Source organism: Periplaneta americana, chromosome 14, assembly GCF_040183065.1.
Source record: "Periplaneta americana isolate PAMFEO1 chromosome 14, P.americana_PAMFEO1_priV1, whole genome shotgun sequence".
Lineage (NCBI taxonomy): Eukaryota > Metazoa > Arthropoda > Insecta > Blattodea > Blattidae > Periplaneta > Periplaneta americana.
The window spans coordinates 134,121,789-134,137,913 of NC_091130.1; the positions used below are offsets into that span (position 1 = coordinate 134,121,789).

The 16,125-nt window shown below is 34.8% G+C and overlaps 1 protein-coding gene across 7 annotated transcripts in view; it reads left to right on the forward strand.

Annotated features, from left to right (window-relative positions):
- The window catches only part of Lar (tyrosine-protein phosphatase Lar), a 652,517-nt gene that overhangs the window by 465,985 nt on the left and 170,407 nt on the right, over positions 1 to 16,125 (forward strand). For all 7 annotated transcript variants that reach the window (XM_069846106.1, XM_069846110.1, XM_069846112.1 and 4 more), the window contains exon 4: positions 13,565 to 13,840. In XM_069846106.1, coding sequence (XP_069702207.1) covers positions 13,565 to 13,840 — 276 coding nt within the window. The remainder of the gene's footprint in view (positions 1 to 13,564; positions 13,841 to 16,125) is intronic.

Genomic DNA, 16,125 nt, shown 5'->3' on the forward strand with positions numbered 1-16,125 from the left:
GAGTGATTAATGTAATCAGAAAAATGCTTTCTGCATGAAGACGGTGCATAGATGATCATAGCGAGATGTGATCTGTGATAGCGAGAACTCGCCAAGTGTGTGGAGGAAGGCTCTTCGCCTCTTTCTCGCAACACATTTCCGCTAGCGAAAACTCAAGTGTGTTACGGGCCTTACCTGCTTCGGTTGACTCACTTGACCTGACATGATTAACTTCTTCGATTAATTGACTTCACCTGAATTCATCAAATTATTTAATCTCACTTGATCTACTCACTTGACCTGATCGATATGATCTGATGTAAATGGCTTGGCTTGAAGGTCAGATTCGTGACGGAACAATAAGTAATTAGGCTTACAGTCCGTCTGTCGAATCTGTAGATCGCCTGTCACAAAACAGGATTTCTGTGCAACTGACATCATTGCTAGTTGGTCCAATGAGTAGTCAGGGCGCGTGGGAGAGACAACACGATACGCTATTTGAACAGATACCCACTCGCTCGCTAGCTTGGATTGGGAAGGCAGCAAGCTTCCCAGGCAGGTTTCGAACCACGAAAGTCTTAGTTACCAGTCTATCGTGCTTTGGAGTGAACAAGGCTCTGAAATCAGCTACAAGGGTCTGTCCGTTTTTTTTTTGCCACTACTGTACATAAACTTATTGGGAAACATTGAAATTAGAGATGAACAAAACTAACTGTCGCTCTCGCTCGCTGTGTTCGTTGCATTTGTCTTTCGAGTCTCGTCTCGTCTCGTCTCGTCATTCGCGTGCGCTTCGAGTCTCGCTCTTCATTCTCGAAATATCATTTGGTCGACGTGGAAAGATTTCGTAACTTTCAATAACATACATAATTGAAATAAATAACATTATAGATGTTTAAATGAGACAAAAACACAAAACAGAACAGTGTCTTAGTTATCAAAATGTTCTGGTTCTATTATAATGATATTATCTATGATTATGTAAATAGAAAAAAAAAAACAATTCTCAAATAAATCTGAATTTCTAAGAAACATAAAAATAACGTTAATATCTTTTTACTTGAGATTGCATACTTGATCTCAAACATTTGAAAAGAAAATTCCTAGCCTTTTAATAAGAGCCTAGTAATTAAATAAAAACTGGGGAACGGATTATTAGACACTGAAAAGTAGATGTGATGTTTCAAATAGGCTGCTTGATTGTTTATATATAAAACAGTTGCCAAAATATATAAAAGTTCAGTCAGGTAAAGTAGCCACGTTCAATTAGTAGGCTAGCGGTGTCAAAGAGGACGGAAGCTTTGTAGTTTCAATAATTTTAATTATGTCGCTGTCCATTGTCGTCGTCAAGTCTTTTGAAGGCCGCTCCAATACTCTACGCGGAGTGTATAAACCAGAGTTGCAAATTTTAGCAGTGTGTCTTGTTCTAGTTCACAGTGAAAATTAATTATATTACAGTTCAGTGTATAATAAAAATGTGGAGGCCGTGGGAAGCGAATGAAGTGTCGGAACCGATACCCATGAACGCCAATAACGACGATGGTAATAATAATAATAATAATAATAATAATAATAATAATAATAATAATAATAATAATAATAATATATCAGAGTTAAATAACAATTTAAATTCAAAAGCTAGACCAAAATTATGTAAGCAGTGTCAAACGTTTGTGTGCAATGCTCACACATATGTTCTGAAAACAATTTAGGTCAAGGAAAAATTTCGGAGACATCTAAAATTCTTAAATTAAATAGAAATACTGTAAGTAAAATTGTAAAAAGGGGACCTAAGACACCTAAAAAGCGTGGACACAAAGTCACAAAATTTAATAAAGTAGATGGTTTTACGTGTGATTACATTCGCCGTGAAATATATAGTTCTTACAATAAGGGCCAATCCTTAACAATAAAAGAATTATTACAAAAAGTCAAACTTTTCGGTTTTCCTTATGGAGAAATACTTAATTATTTCTTTAAATAATTAATTTAAAATAAATAATATAAATAATCTTCAAATTAACTCATGCTTTGAGCAATTAATCCTAGCCCATATCCATGTTATATTAATATATAGCAGCAACAAACAAGACGTGACAACGTCGCATTTTCATTTTATTATCGGTGCATGCAATAAAGACCTACAAATCTTAAAAGGAATGCCGCTGCCTAATGATTAAACGAGGCAACTTTATAAACGACTGTGGCGATTCAAGGCTGCTTGACGTTCGGGACTTCGGGAGTGATCAGTCTCGACGTCTCGAAACACTCACAAGCAGTCTTTAGTCAACAACGCGACGTATACAACATTGTCGTGCGGGTTTTCGACTTTGCGGGCGCTGTTAGTCTTGCTTTCTCGATCGTTGTTCATCTCTTAATTGAAATGCCCAAAACACCGAGATTTTGGAGAAAATATATAGGTATTCAGCTAATACTGCCGATTTTTAACGAAACTAAATTATTTAAGATCTTTAAATTCTTTATGTAACTGACTAATAAAAATAGGTAGGCTATACAGTATTTCATTTCGTGCAGTTGAGACTTCACTTCCAGGAGTGTAGGTTTATAGATAATTTACATAAAGATGATAATGAAATGTAAATTTGAGGGACGCTCAGAGGAAGTAGATAGGGATTGTAAAGTTTGTTTACTAGTTGAAGAAATGAGTAATGCATAAGATATTGCAGTCCAGGGTGATTTGTATAAGTCCAAATGACCCTGGAAAGTACATATCTTGGGACAGAAATGTATACGCTCTGTAACCAATTTAACTCCCCTCGGTTGTTTGATATATTACTTATTTCGAATATTTATTCCAGCTCATAATTCGATTAAATGTGATTCGTATAATTTAAAAAAATACCTCGTGAACTTGAAAACATTTATTCATCCTGCACTAAAATGTTATACGAGGTGTTCAAAAATAAAGTATCGATTTAGTTGAAATAGTGATTATAGGCCTACTGCTAAGCAGTGGCGTAGCATGAAATTTTGAGCAGGGGAAGCTAACTCAAGTTGTCTTTCATGCAATATGAGAAAACGTATTACAAAAATACAGTCTCAAAATAAATAGTAGTCAATGTCAAGTCAGCAGTCGAAGATTGGTTGGAACCTCGTAAGTAACACCAATAAGGCATGACCTCAAATGATACGTAGTAAAATATGATTTCACGGTTTACACATATCTCTTAACAAATAGACACGTATACGTATAACATTAGCTCACTCCCTGTCATTCTTAGAGAAATCACAGTATTAGAATCATTACGTAAGTATGGGTCTGTCTTTTGGTTGTGTCCATCATTGACAGCAAGGGAGTCGGTCATTTGTTCTTTAAATCACACTTTTGTTCGTAAGTCAGTCTTGATAATACAATTGTCCTAAAAAATTCAAGTAAATTAGTGTCAGGAACTGTTATTTCGCTCATTATTTATTATATCAGCCACAAAGCACACTAACACTTCAACTGAACACAACTGACGAAAAGGGATAACTCGGAAACTACTTATTTTAAATGTTAAAGCTAGCTTCTTGCGAGCCTTGCGACCACTAGTAGGGTAGTTTAGTTAGAAAGGGATGAAAAATCTGCGGGGTGGATTACACAGAAGAAACCAGTCTGCTTGGAAGCTGGTATGTGCAGGCTTCTTGTTTACTGCTGCATCACGAATCATCCTGAGCTGCCGCATCACAATATTTAACGCGTAAATATAAACTCTATTAAAATTAATAAATAATTTTGTCATTAAACTGCAGGTTTATTATGAAATTATTATTAACTGGGGAAGCTAAGCTTTTTAGTTTACATTGACGCTACGCCACTGCTGCTAAGGTAATGTTTGTAATGGTATATGTTCGTTACACGTTACTTTCAACATGTGCATCATTCACATCGCGACAGACCTCCCATCTTTCGGCAGTGTTGCGAAAAACGTTCTGGAGCATTGTCGGTATTAAGACGACACCCTAAATCATTTTGTAAGTTAATTTTTTCTATCCACTTTAGATATTGTTTCTTCATAAAGGTTTTTTTTCCCCCCCACTGATTTAACAAGTCCAATGTTAATGTTTGTCGTGTCTGCCATTTTGCAGAACTTGGTAAGTGGCACACTATCGTGTGCCTTTTTTTAGGTCAACATTTATAAAAGATGTATATCTTGGTTGGCAGCGAACTTTTTCTCTGTTACCTGGGTAAGCGTGAATAAATGGCCGATTATTATTAACTGCCTGCACGGAATACAGCACAGTCTACTATATACAGTCGCGAAGCTCAATATGTAGTAAAAATGCAAACATGGGTAGTTGCCCACCACTAGGATCGCTACATCGCCTCATCATCGCAGATCTCTCTCCTAGTAGACGACAAAATATGTTACACTTTCGTTGTGTTCTTTTGGAAAAATTAACACCTTCCTTCCATTATTGAAATATTAAATGCATAAAGTTAATTTATTATTTTCATGAAATATATTAAATTCCACCATAAACTCGAAGATACCTGCAAGAAATAGGTTAATATTATTTTTGTTTCTGCAAAACGAACTGAAATGTACTATAATCGCTTCACTCATTCAATATTATAGTGATAATTAACCATGAAACCAATAAATATTAATTTTTATTTCCCTTTACAACAATAATAATGGAAATATGAATTAATGGAGTAACTTACGTATACCGGTACTTGTAGTGTAGGCTTACGTAGTTAACAAAGTGGGATGAGGTTAAGCAATAATAATCACACCAGAATTGGAAATAAAACGTGATCAATAAATTTTATTGTAACAGACTTTTTCTACGTCTCTAGTAAAGTAACAAATAAAAATAACAACAAAATTAACAGCTATAATTAAAAACATATCCTTTGAAAAAAAAAAAGTAGGCCTAAGCAATAATAATCCTACCAGAATTGAAAATAAAACGTGATCAAATAAATTTCATTAAAACAAACTTAATTTTTCTACGTCTCTAGTAAAATATTATTATTCAAATTATTGTATTTTAGCCATTAACATTTTCATTACAACCAATAACGAACATTTCACAAGCATCAATGTGAAATACGCAACGAGCTAGCACTCGATAGAAATACTACACAGTCCAAAGTCGACCATGGACAGTCTATTGTTTCTAGTTGGTAACCGCTTGGAGCGCTTTATCACGAGATTTGCAAAAAATCACCTCAAGCTTCGCGACTGTACGCATATAGTAGACTGTGGAATACAGCTTGTTCTTCAGCTTCCATGACTTACACATGGAATTTAACTATAAGTAATTTAAATTTTAAGTGAATGTACCGTACTTACGTTTTTAAAGATCTCACTTGAATGTCATAGTTGAACTTAGAAAGTAGATTGAATAAAAAAATTAATCTAGATTGTAGAACACACTTCTTAGTAGATTTATTCTGGTTTGAAATAATGCTTTGGATGCATGTGCTTGAAACAAAACGTTAGTATTATTGTTTTCTTTTATTTTTGTCTTTGTTTATTACTAAATTTGGCATTGGATTTATTATTTTTACAGAGGAAAATTGCCGAATTTAATTTGTTTGGAATTTATGTCTTCAGAAAGAATATTTCACAGATAGTAACAGTAATTTATATTCCTACTACAAAAAAGAGTAATTAGAATAATGGTAGATGCCAAATATAGGGAATCGTGTAGGACAATTAAAAAAAAACTAAAAATAATGTCCATGGCTTGTCAGTATATTTTTTCATTAATAATCTTCCTCGTATGTAATCGTGAAAACTTTGTAACTAATTCAACACTTCATAGCATAAATACGCGTCAAAAAATGACTTTCATACTCCATCGGCAAGTCTATCGTGCTAACAAAAAGGAGTGTGTTATATGGCAGTAAAAATTTTTAATAGCCTCCCTGTGAATATAAAAAATAAAACACAAAACATAAGATTATTTATGGCTAAATTAAATAAGTACCTAATTTCTTACGCCTTCTATTCTGTAGGTGAATTCATGACATTCTATAAAACCTCATGAAATTGATACTATAACTTTGTGTTGTACTAGTAGACTATATTGTAAACCTCTTCTGTAAATATTTCAACTAGACTGTGACTATAAATCAAGACTTTATACAGGGACATCATTTTATTTTTACTTCAATTTTTATTGTACCTGAGTTTTTAATGTACTTCACTCCCACCCCTCCTACTAATGAAGTTCAACCGTCCTCCACACAGATCCAAGACCGCATATACAGTCATAGTAGCCTTACGGTCATAGTAAACAGTACGTTCCAAAAATATGTTCGCGTTTTCCAGTGACGAAAGAGCTTTCAATATTGAATCATTTTCGCTCAGGTACTGTCGTCCATTTGCCTACGTCGTATCCCAGTTTCCCCCACCAGCTTTTATTCGCCAGCTAGTGGCTTGGCTGTCTTAGCTCTTTTCTGGGAACATTAATTTCTGTTAGGAATTGGACGTATACGTAATATTATACAACTATTTAAAATAACTTAAATAAAAGGGCCTCGTTAAGTAATTAACTGTCACGTGATTTCCTCCCTTTCTATGACCCTACGACATAACCACTTGGACGGACAGTAGATAGCATGTCTGAGTACTTTTATCTTTTCGGATCGGGCAGAAGTGAAGATTGAATTTACAGTACGTAAGGTACTCTTTTATAGAGTAGGTACAGAATTATTTCAACATGAGTTACTAGTACGAAGGACGAAACTGGTAATTGGAATTAGGTGCAATAGTCTATAGTGCGATAATATGGACATTAGAACTGAAGCCTGTATCAAAATGAACGGCCACCATTTTAACAAATGTGTTTAAATATCCATATTATGATTATTTTTCAATTTAATTTAATTCTCTATATTGTACGCTAATGTGCTGTAGACAGTATAATATACACTGCATAATGAATACGTCCACATGGGCAGCTCAGTTCGTGAGTAAAAACATTCATTCTTAATACTATACTGTATTTTGATTAAACAAAAACCTAATGAAAATGATCAAACTCAAAAGCGCAATATTTCCTAATTTACGTAAATGGATAAACTACTTGTCTTCCCTCCCATACCTAGTAAAGTGATTTGTTTGTATATTACGCCAGTAACATCGAACTCCAGTCGTGGAAGGGGGTAGCAAACGGCGTTGATCCAGAGGTATAGGCAAGTTAATATTAAAAATGTTATTAAAAATAAAATGATGTCCCTATAGTAATATTAAGATTTTTTTTCGTTTGACTCGTATCATATTCTAGCTGTGAAGCAATGTACGAATAACGTGGAATGTAAATAAATACAATACAGTAAAAAAAACTTTAAGTGACATGCATTTCTGTCCTATGAAGCGCCTGTCAGCTTTTAAATAGGTTATTTGATGATCATGTATCAATTGCTCTGTTATATACCGTCAGTGGAATTGGTATAACAAAATAATATTTTAATGAGAGGAATCTAATGATTCGCCATGGGTTTACCTGACATTCGCCTTACGGTTGAGAAGAACCACGGAAAAGGAGCCCAACCAATAATCAGTTCAGGCGGGATTCGAATTGGAGTATGAGTTCTTTCGTTACCTTAGACCACGCCAGTAGCTCTGTATTTATAAACTTGAAATTTTAAAATTGATGTCTTTTGATGTGACATCATATAAATCCGTCTTGCTCTCACGGTGTGGAATGCAGACACTCAGCATCGGAGTGCTCGCTACTATGGAAAGGTCACGGTAGAGCAGTTTTCAGTTTGAAACGAGGAGGGGAGGGGGGTGGATCAGTAATCTCATTAAGAGCATGTGTACCCTGCCTCAAGTGTAGGGGTGGGAGAGACTGCTAGTAGTGGGGTATGGAAATGAAGCAACCATGAGGCTGGAAGACAGGTAGATGGGATTGGGGCTCTGTTCCTCAAACAGTGTGCCATAGACCATGGCGGAATGCTTCCTAACATCATGCATGCAATGTAGCGGCGAAACGAGTTAATTCCTTTCTTTGGAACCCATTTCAATATGCAGGTCTACTTGCATTTTCTGTTTTCTTTTTTTTTTTTTTTTTTTCATTTCATCACTGTTGCATAGATAGTAAACAGAAAGTCGAAATCAATACCACTATGAAATCTGTCTCGCCATGGGGAACTATTAATAATGGAATTCCACAAGGATCAATATTAGGTCTCCTACTTTTTCTAGTGTTCATAAATGATCTTTATAAAGATGTAGATTATTACATACTAGCTGTACCCATGCGCTCCGCTGTACCCGTTAGAAATAAATATAAAGTAATCACATAATTAAAATAAGACATTTGATCCAGGGAACATTCGTGTTTGATAGAAGGATAAATCGTTTAATATGTTACTTAATTTAAATTGTATTAAACAAGTTAAAATGCGATCATTTTGATCCAGAGACCACTCATTTGGTCATAAAAATTATTTTAGGAAATACAGGAAACGAATGTACAGAATAGCCTATAAGTTACCTGTGCATAAGAAGCTATTTTAATCTTACCTGTCCTCGATTCACTCAGAAGTTAATGTAATAATATTATAACATTATGTCCATCTAGAGAAACTACACTTTTCAATGGTGAATTAATAATTAATTATACCAATCGGTTAATTTAGCTTCCGATATTACTTCATACAAACACAGAAACATTCTCTGTAGGTTATGTTTCATAGCTTTCGATTGTTGTTGTCCAAGGCCCCTTATAGACCAAGTCATTTGTTTTTTTATTTCATTACACCGTCTTAGATGGCGTTGTTATTGTAATTTTGAAACTCATTTATCTCATTAAATATCAGTCCTATCAAAATGTTGCATAGAATAAAACTTATCGGAAATTATTTGTAAAGAAACTTTTGTTATGTAATATTTTTCTTGAAAATTAATAATAAGGGAGATATTTCGATTTATTTAATTCAAGCCCCCTTATAACCCCCCCCCCCTTATAAATAAAATATTTTGAATGCCATGTAACCTAAATTCTAAGTTACAACGAACTTAATTTATATTCCAATTTTCATATAAATCGGTTCAGTCATTATCGCGTGAAAAGGTAATAAACATCCAGACAGACAGACAGACATACAAACAAAAATTTCAAAAAAGCGATTTTCGGTTTCAGGGCGGTTAATTATATATGTTAGGACCAATTATTTTTGGAAAATCGAAAATTACTAGAAAAATTTCGGCTACAGATTTATTATTAGTATAGATTATTTTCAGATGACACAAGTATAGTAATTACAGCCAATAACTCCAACACATTCCTCTCAAAATATGTGATTGGTTCTCAGCTAATAAATTAGTAATTGTAACAAAAATAACAATCCAATTTAAATCCTGCCCAAATTCTATCTCGTAAATTTCAAGCACAATTATTAACAACAGGTCCCTAATATAAACAACAATCAAATTTCTTAGCCCACAAATCGATAATATGTTAAATTGCAAAAACCATATTAAAAAAAATTACTCCCAAACTAAATTTAACATGTTTTGCTATTATATCAATGCAAAAGAGAGAATTTTTTACGTATGTCAGATTTAGATTCTTCAAAGAACATTTAAGTAACTATAATATATAGGAATTTACTTAATAATAGAAGTAATCAATAGCGGTTCGCGATACAATAATTTATAGGTGGTTGCAGTTAGCATATATCTATAAATGTTACATTTTTAAAAAAGCCTTCAAATTGTGCAACATCGATTTAACCCCGACAGAAAAAAAAAAGTAACAAATTATTAGGAAGGGTGTTCCTTCTTGCAATGAACTTACGAATAAAACATAACCATGTACAGAATAATCTGTTATTTAAGTCATATAAATAATTAAAATAAATAATACTATGCATATATTAAACATAACCCTTAGTCCTACGTGAAAAAGAAGTACTATATTCTACATTCTCTGGTATGAGCTAATTTATCGATAACTTCCTGGTTTAAATTGGTATTGTTCATTAAAAAAGCCTTGTGGAGTAACGGTTAGCACGTCTAGCCGCGAAACCAGGTGGCCCGGGTTCGATTCCCGGTCGGGGCAAGTTATCTGGTTGAGGTTTTTTCCGGGGTTTTCCCTCAACCCAATATGAGCAAATGCTGGGTAACTTTCGGTGTTGGACCCCGGACTCATTTCACCGGCATTATCACCTTCATCTCATTCAGACGCTAAATAACCTAGATGTTGATAAAGCGTCGTAAAATAACCTACTAAAAAATTAAAAAGCTTTATTCCACAGAATAACAAAATAACCACCATATTTGTTTTGAGATGAAAATCTGATGTCGATGTAGTGAGTCGTTTGTGTGTTTATGTTATTTAATTAAGAAAATAAATGAAAATTTGATCAGAACAACTTACGTAATGTTTTATTTATATGTCTTCTGATGAACTTTTTTACATTATCTTAATTAAATAACATAAACACACACACAAATTTTACAGAGTTTTCGCATCCTCGACGCGCGCTAAACGTCTAATGCTATGTTGACTTCATTGATGGAATAGCCAATCAGAGCTATTCTCCTCACGTTATTTCAATAGCGGAAACCGCGAATAACGTGAACGCGAATGAAGTTTGCTGTAGGCCAAATTCGGTGTTAAAACATGGCATTTCGTTTGAGATTTACCACTGTGGATGATATCTACTTACACCCCAAGATAAATAAATTATTCAGGCCGAAGTACAAGAAAGCTCAGGAAAGTATTTTTCGTTGAAATTCCAACAAATGAAAAGGTTGATTCGTGACTAGTCCGCCAAACGAAAATGCTCCTTTGTTTCACTTGGCGTAAACTCTGTAACCAGTAAAGATTTAGAGTAGCGACCACGCCTTCCATAGACTTTGAGCTATAAATTTAAAAAAATATATACAGCGCTATTCATTGTCTATCCTAGGAGCTACGACATGATTAAAGGAGCAGGAAATATCGTATAATGAATTCTTTCTGAAGTTTTACAATAGTTAACATAGAGCGTATTCCGAATCTCACCGGTGAGCAATCCAATGGCATCACGGTGTTCCGAATTCCACCGATGACGTCATTGATGCTCCACCGGTGTCGCACCGGTGCCATCAACTTGCAGAGGTGGTGGCAGTCTCCATCAGCCGCCATCAGTGAATCTGATTGGTTCTTGTATAGGGCGGGAATTAGCAGACGAATAACATCGTGCACTGTTGTGTCATGGCGGTGTGTTCTGCTTTAGTTCTGCTGTATTGTTTGTAATGAGCACAACGTGAAAACAATATGTTAATGGCTTATGGGCGAACATGTCAACGGACCCGTTATTACTACCGGATCAAGAAATAAATTGTTTATGCTATCTTTTCTTTGAACGAGATGGGAGTACGAATTTTTTTCAAAATTTTGCTAGCGTAGCACAGACAACAACTTGTACAGTCGCCATGACAGCCATCGATCCTTCCAGCAGTTTTGTTCCTTATTTTCGCTGCAACTTGACGTCATTGATGCCACCGGACCGGTGAGATTCGGAATACGCTGATAGTACGTCACCAAATACGTCACTAATGACGTCAACATAGCATTGACTGTTTAACGTACCAGGAGGGTGCGAAAACTATCAAACAAAAATCATCTTCAACAATCCTTATAATTATTTGATCAACAAAATCATAAATTTCGAGCTCAATGTTCAAATGTTAAGCTTCACAGCCAGGCCACCAGGAACGTATCACTTGTTCTCTGCTTTCCTGTCGTAATATGTGTCATTCCGTATCTTGTTGTGATAGCGAGATGGTATTTGGCGAGATGAGGCCGAGCATTCGCTATAGATTACCTGGTATTCACCTTATGGTTGGAGAAAACCTCGCAAAAAACCCAACCAGATGATCAGCCCGAGCGAGGATCGAACCCGCGCCCGAGCGCAACTTCAGACCGGTAGGCAAGTGCCTTAACCTACTGAGCCACGCCGATGGCTGTAGGTTAATAGTAGGCCTAATATGTTATTACAGTTTTTTTTCGTTATAAATGCTGGCTGTATGATTTTACGTATGTAAATTAAATTTGTTTACAATAATACATTTTCGCTAAACTCCATAATACAGGTAAGCAAACTCTTTCAGCATATTAGTAACCGTGCCGTGACGAGCCTCGAACCAAAGGAGAGGAAAAACAAGAGAAAATCAGTAAAGATGGCTATGCACTATATATTCCGACTAAACTACGTACTCCGCTTGTACACCGTGCATATACGGATCTGTAACAGATTAGGTTTGGTTAGTTTAGGCTTTTGTTATGCCTTGCATATACAATCAACTTCATATCCACAGAAAAGGGAATATTATTTTCCCTGGAATGATTACTTCACAAACTTATTTGTACAGGTTGGCCTTGATTTCTCGCAACATTACGGCACGGTTTTTACACAGTCTAGTATAGCCTATACAGTCACGAAGCTTGAGTTTTTGTGGGAACTAGGAACAATAGAATGTGTCTGTACTATTTCGAATTGTCTGTGATGAGGCGATAGTAGCGATACTAGTGGTTAGCAACTATGTATGGATGAATATTCCATACGTATTGAACTTCGTGACTGTATATACTAGACCATACCTGCACAAACAGTGCTCAACGAGCGCGCGCGCTCCAGCCGTATTTACCGCTCGCCGAAACGGAGAGGAAGATACGTCAGAATGACATATAGACTTGCTATAGGTAGAGGAGAGGGAAACGACCACTCAGGTACCTAGTGGAGTGCAGTGTGTAGGCGTAACTGATTCAGGTTGCTTACCTACTGCTACAGTACAGTATGGAGGAATCTAAAAGACGGAACATAACATTTAACATTTAACGATTTACAGCTCGAACTTATTGATCTTGAATGTGACCTAAGGGCTAAAGATCGTTTGAATAATACTACTAGCCTGGTTGAGTTTTACAAGACTAAATATTAGCAATAATATCCACAACTACACAGGCTGGCTGTGAAAATAATTGCTTTGTTTGGCTCAACATTTATATTTGTGAGCAACTGTTTTCTATAATCAACTTTAATAAAGGCAGACATCGAACATCTGTAACTGATGTTTCATTACGATCAGTAGACTACTGTTCCTTTCAGCTGCCAACAGCATAAAACCTCGTTTTGATGTACTGATAAATAAAAATATAACAAAATGATATTGTACATTTAAGTAGCTATAGAATTTCTATTATTTCTGTAAAATAAATATTTCTTTATTAATTAATAATAGTCCAAGATAGTTTTACAAACACTGAACGGGAATTCATTTCATAAACACTCGTAATAGTACTTCCTTTTGTGTATACTTTTTACGAGATCACCCCTTCTTCCAGTCCATCATTATACAGATCGCAGATAATATCTGCATTCCGCTCATGAGCTGTGAGCCGGCTCGGAGAGCGCAAACCTTGTGCAGGCCTGTACTAGACTGTGGTTTTTAGTTACTTACCTCGTATTCTAGAGTCCTTCGGATTTATACGTCATTTAGTCTGCACATCTTGAGTAGCTACATGTAAGCATTTACCTGCAAGAGTATAATTTCTATGGAAAACTGTTTTTAAAAATGTGTTTGAAGTTCCTTGGGCTGTCATAATCATTGTTCAACATTTTGTTTTCCAGTACGCCGTGTTCCACCACAGTTCTCCATTCCTCCACCACCAGTTCATGAGGTGATGTTGGGCGCGGACCTCAATCTTACTTGTGTGGCTGTTGGTTCTCCAATGCCTTATGTGAAGTGGAGAAAGGGTTTATCTACTGACATTACACCAGATGATAAACTCCCAATTGGTCGAAATGTGCTAGAACTGACCAACATCCAGGAGTCTGCCAACTATACTTGTGTAGCAGCTAGTGCCCTAGGAGTTATCGAATCTATGACACAAGTCAAAGTACAGTGTAAGTGTTTGTGATTTCTTTACTTACTAAAGTGGGAACAGATGCATTATAGGACCCACCCCGAGTATTCCGTAGTATCGATTATAGATTGTATATTTTCGATTTTTATATCAAGCATGCCATCTTAACAAATCCAAAAACTTACTACAAACATGCATCATTTAATAAAACCAACAACGATGAAATTAAGCTCATATTAGTCACCTTTGTTATGCAATATATTAAATTTTATTCAAAATAAAATTAAAGAAACTAATCAAAGCTAAACTTAAAACACAGTAACATTAAACTTTCACGCAATACAACATTGGTATTAATACAACAATGAAATTAAGTTCATATTAGTCATCTTTATATTATATTATAAAATACTAATTTTACTCCATTTATATTGCGTTTTTGGTCCAAGGAAAATACTAGTCTTTTACAAAAACACATTTTTACTAGTATTTTCCCTGGACCAAAAAATTACATAAAAGATTGGTGTAAAAATTAGCATTTTACCATGGACCTCACCGGAGGTATTCTGTTTCATTTTCTCCGTTATCCGAGTGATTTCACAAAGTGCTATGATACGGTGTTTCTGTGTTTATCATTTAACATCTTGTAATTTCCGATGACATCTCCACGAGTTCATCTCGTTTACTTTTACATTTTTTCAATCTCATCCCAGAATTACATGTTTCACAGAATATTTAACTCCTAAGTAAACCACAATCGCATAAAGCACCATAGAACATACATGTCTGTTTTCATGGAAAAGCAACTAAAAAGTTTATATTTATAATTCCATAATTTCCATTTCGAGTCCTACATTTTAAATCAACAGGGAGAATTTGATCCACCTCTTTTTTTATATTTAACTATAGCATTCAAAATTGCCACCATTATTATGATCAAATTAATTTACAACAATATTGATTGGTTGGCAACATAATGAAAACGATATATATCGATAATTTAATTGATCGAAACGCTACTTCCGTTGACCTTTTTTTGCGGCTTTGCATATTTTTATATTTAGGGTGGGTCCTATAATGCATCTGTTCCCTAAAGTGTAAAAGTTTACTCTTTTTCTTTAATCATGACTGGCAGGAGTTGTTGTTTAGTTAACTGTCCGAAGACACGTTTAAATCTCAAAGTGACACCAAAAAGGCATTACTCATGAGGCAACTAAGTCAGGAAATAGTGGAGTAGGAGTAGGATGGCCAGTTCATTTCCCCATAAGAGTTGTGGAGAAAATTTCAGTATACGGATTCCTCACTGACAATTGTATCTTGTAATACTAAAAAGAGTAGATTTGTCTGCATTTGTTGAATGCGCATCATCATGCTTACGAAAAGGCACTTTTCAGTGCCAATAATTTGTGTGCACAAGGTTGGAATTTTGAAGTAAGAGGGAAAGGAAGGAATTCGTGTTCTGAAATTTAACCAAGTTATGTTAAACATAATAATAATTGTATTAAACATTTTTAGTTTTTTTTTTTTCGTGCTAAACATTTAACTTTTAACATTAAAACGAAAGAAAGAAAGAAAGAAAGAAAGAAAGAAAGAAAGAAAGAAAGAAAGAAAGAAACAAACTACTCAAGAACTCCTTCATAATTTAAAGAAAGGAAATAAAATGTTGTTCTTAATGTTATAATTTTATGGCTAACTTTATAAGTTAATTATTTGTAATTTTAAAATGGCATTTTATGTATAAGCAATGCTTTTCTTTCTGGCGGAACTTTTTTGTTGTATTTTTCATCGTAGAACCGAAAAATGTGCTAATAATTATGTTTTTAACGTGAATTTCATTCAGGACTTGAAAATATTAAAGTTGGACGAAAAAGAGGTTAAAAACGACAAAATTTCCGTGCACTGAACACTAATCATCTTCCCTTCCTCTATAATATTATATTTTACACAGAGTTCCACCACTTTTTTCTCCAGAAGAAAAGCACTGTGTTTAAGAATGATAGAAATATAGAAGCCATTTGTAACTTGTGCTATAATATGAATGATAGGCCTAATGCTTAAACATTTGGGGAGGATACATTTTGCTCAGATATTTTATCAGTTTTTACGTAAGCATGTTTTATTTTACCATTCCGTTATCTAGCAGAAGAAAATCTATTTCATCTAACTTACCTACTTAGCCTACATTTAATTAAGTTACATTATGTTGTACAAAATTAAAAATGGACCTATAAAATTAAAATCTTCTTACTTACTTATTTACTTACTTACTTACTTACTTACTTACTTACTGGCTTTTAAGGAACCCGGAGGTTCATTGCTGCCCTC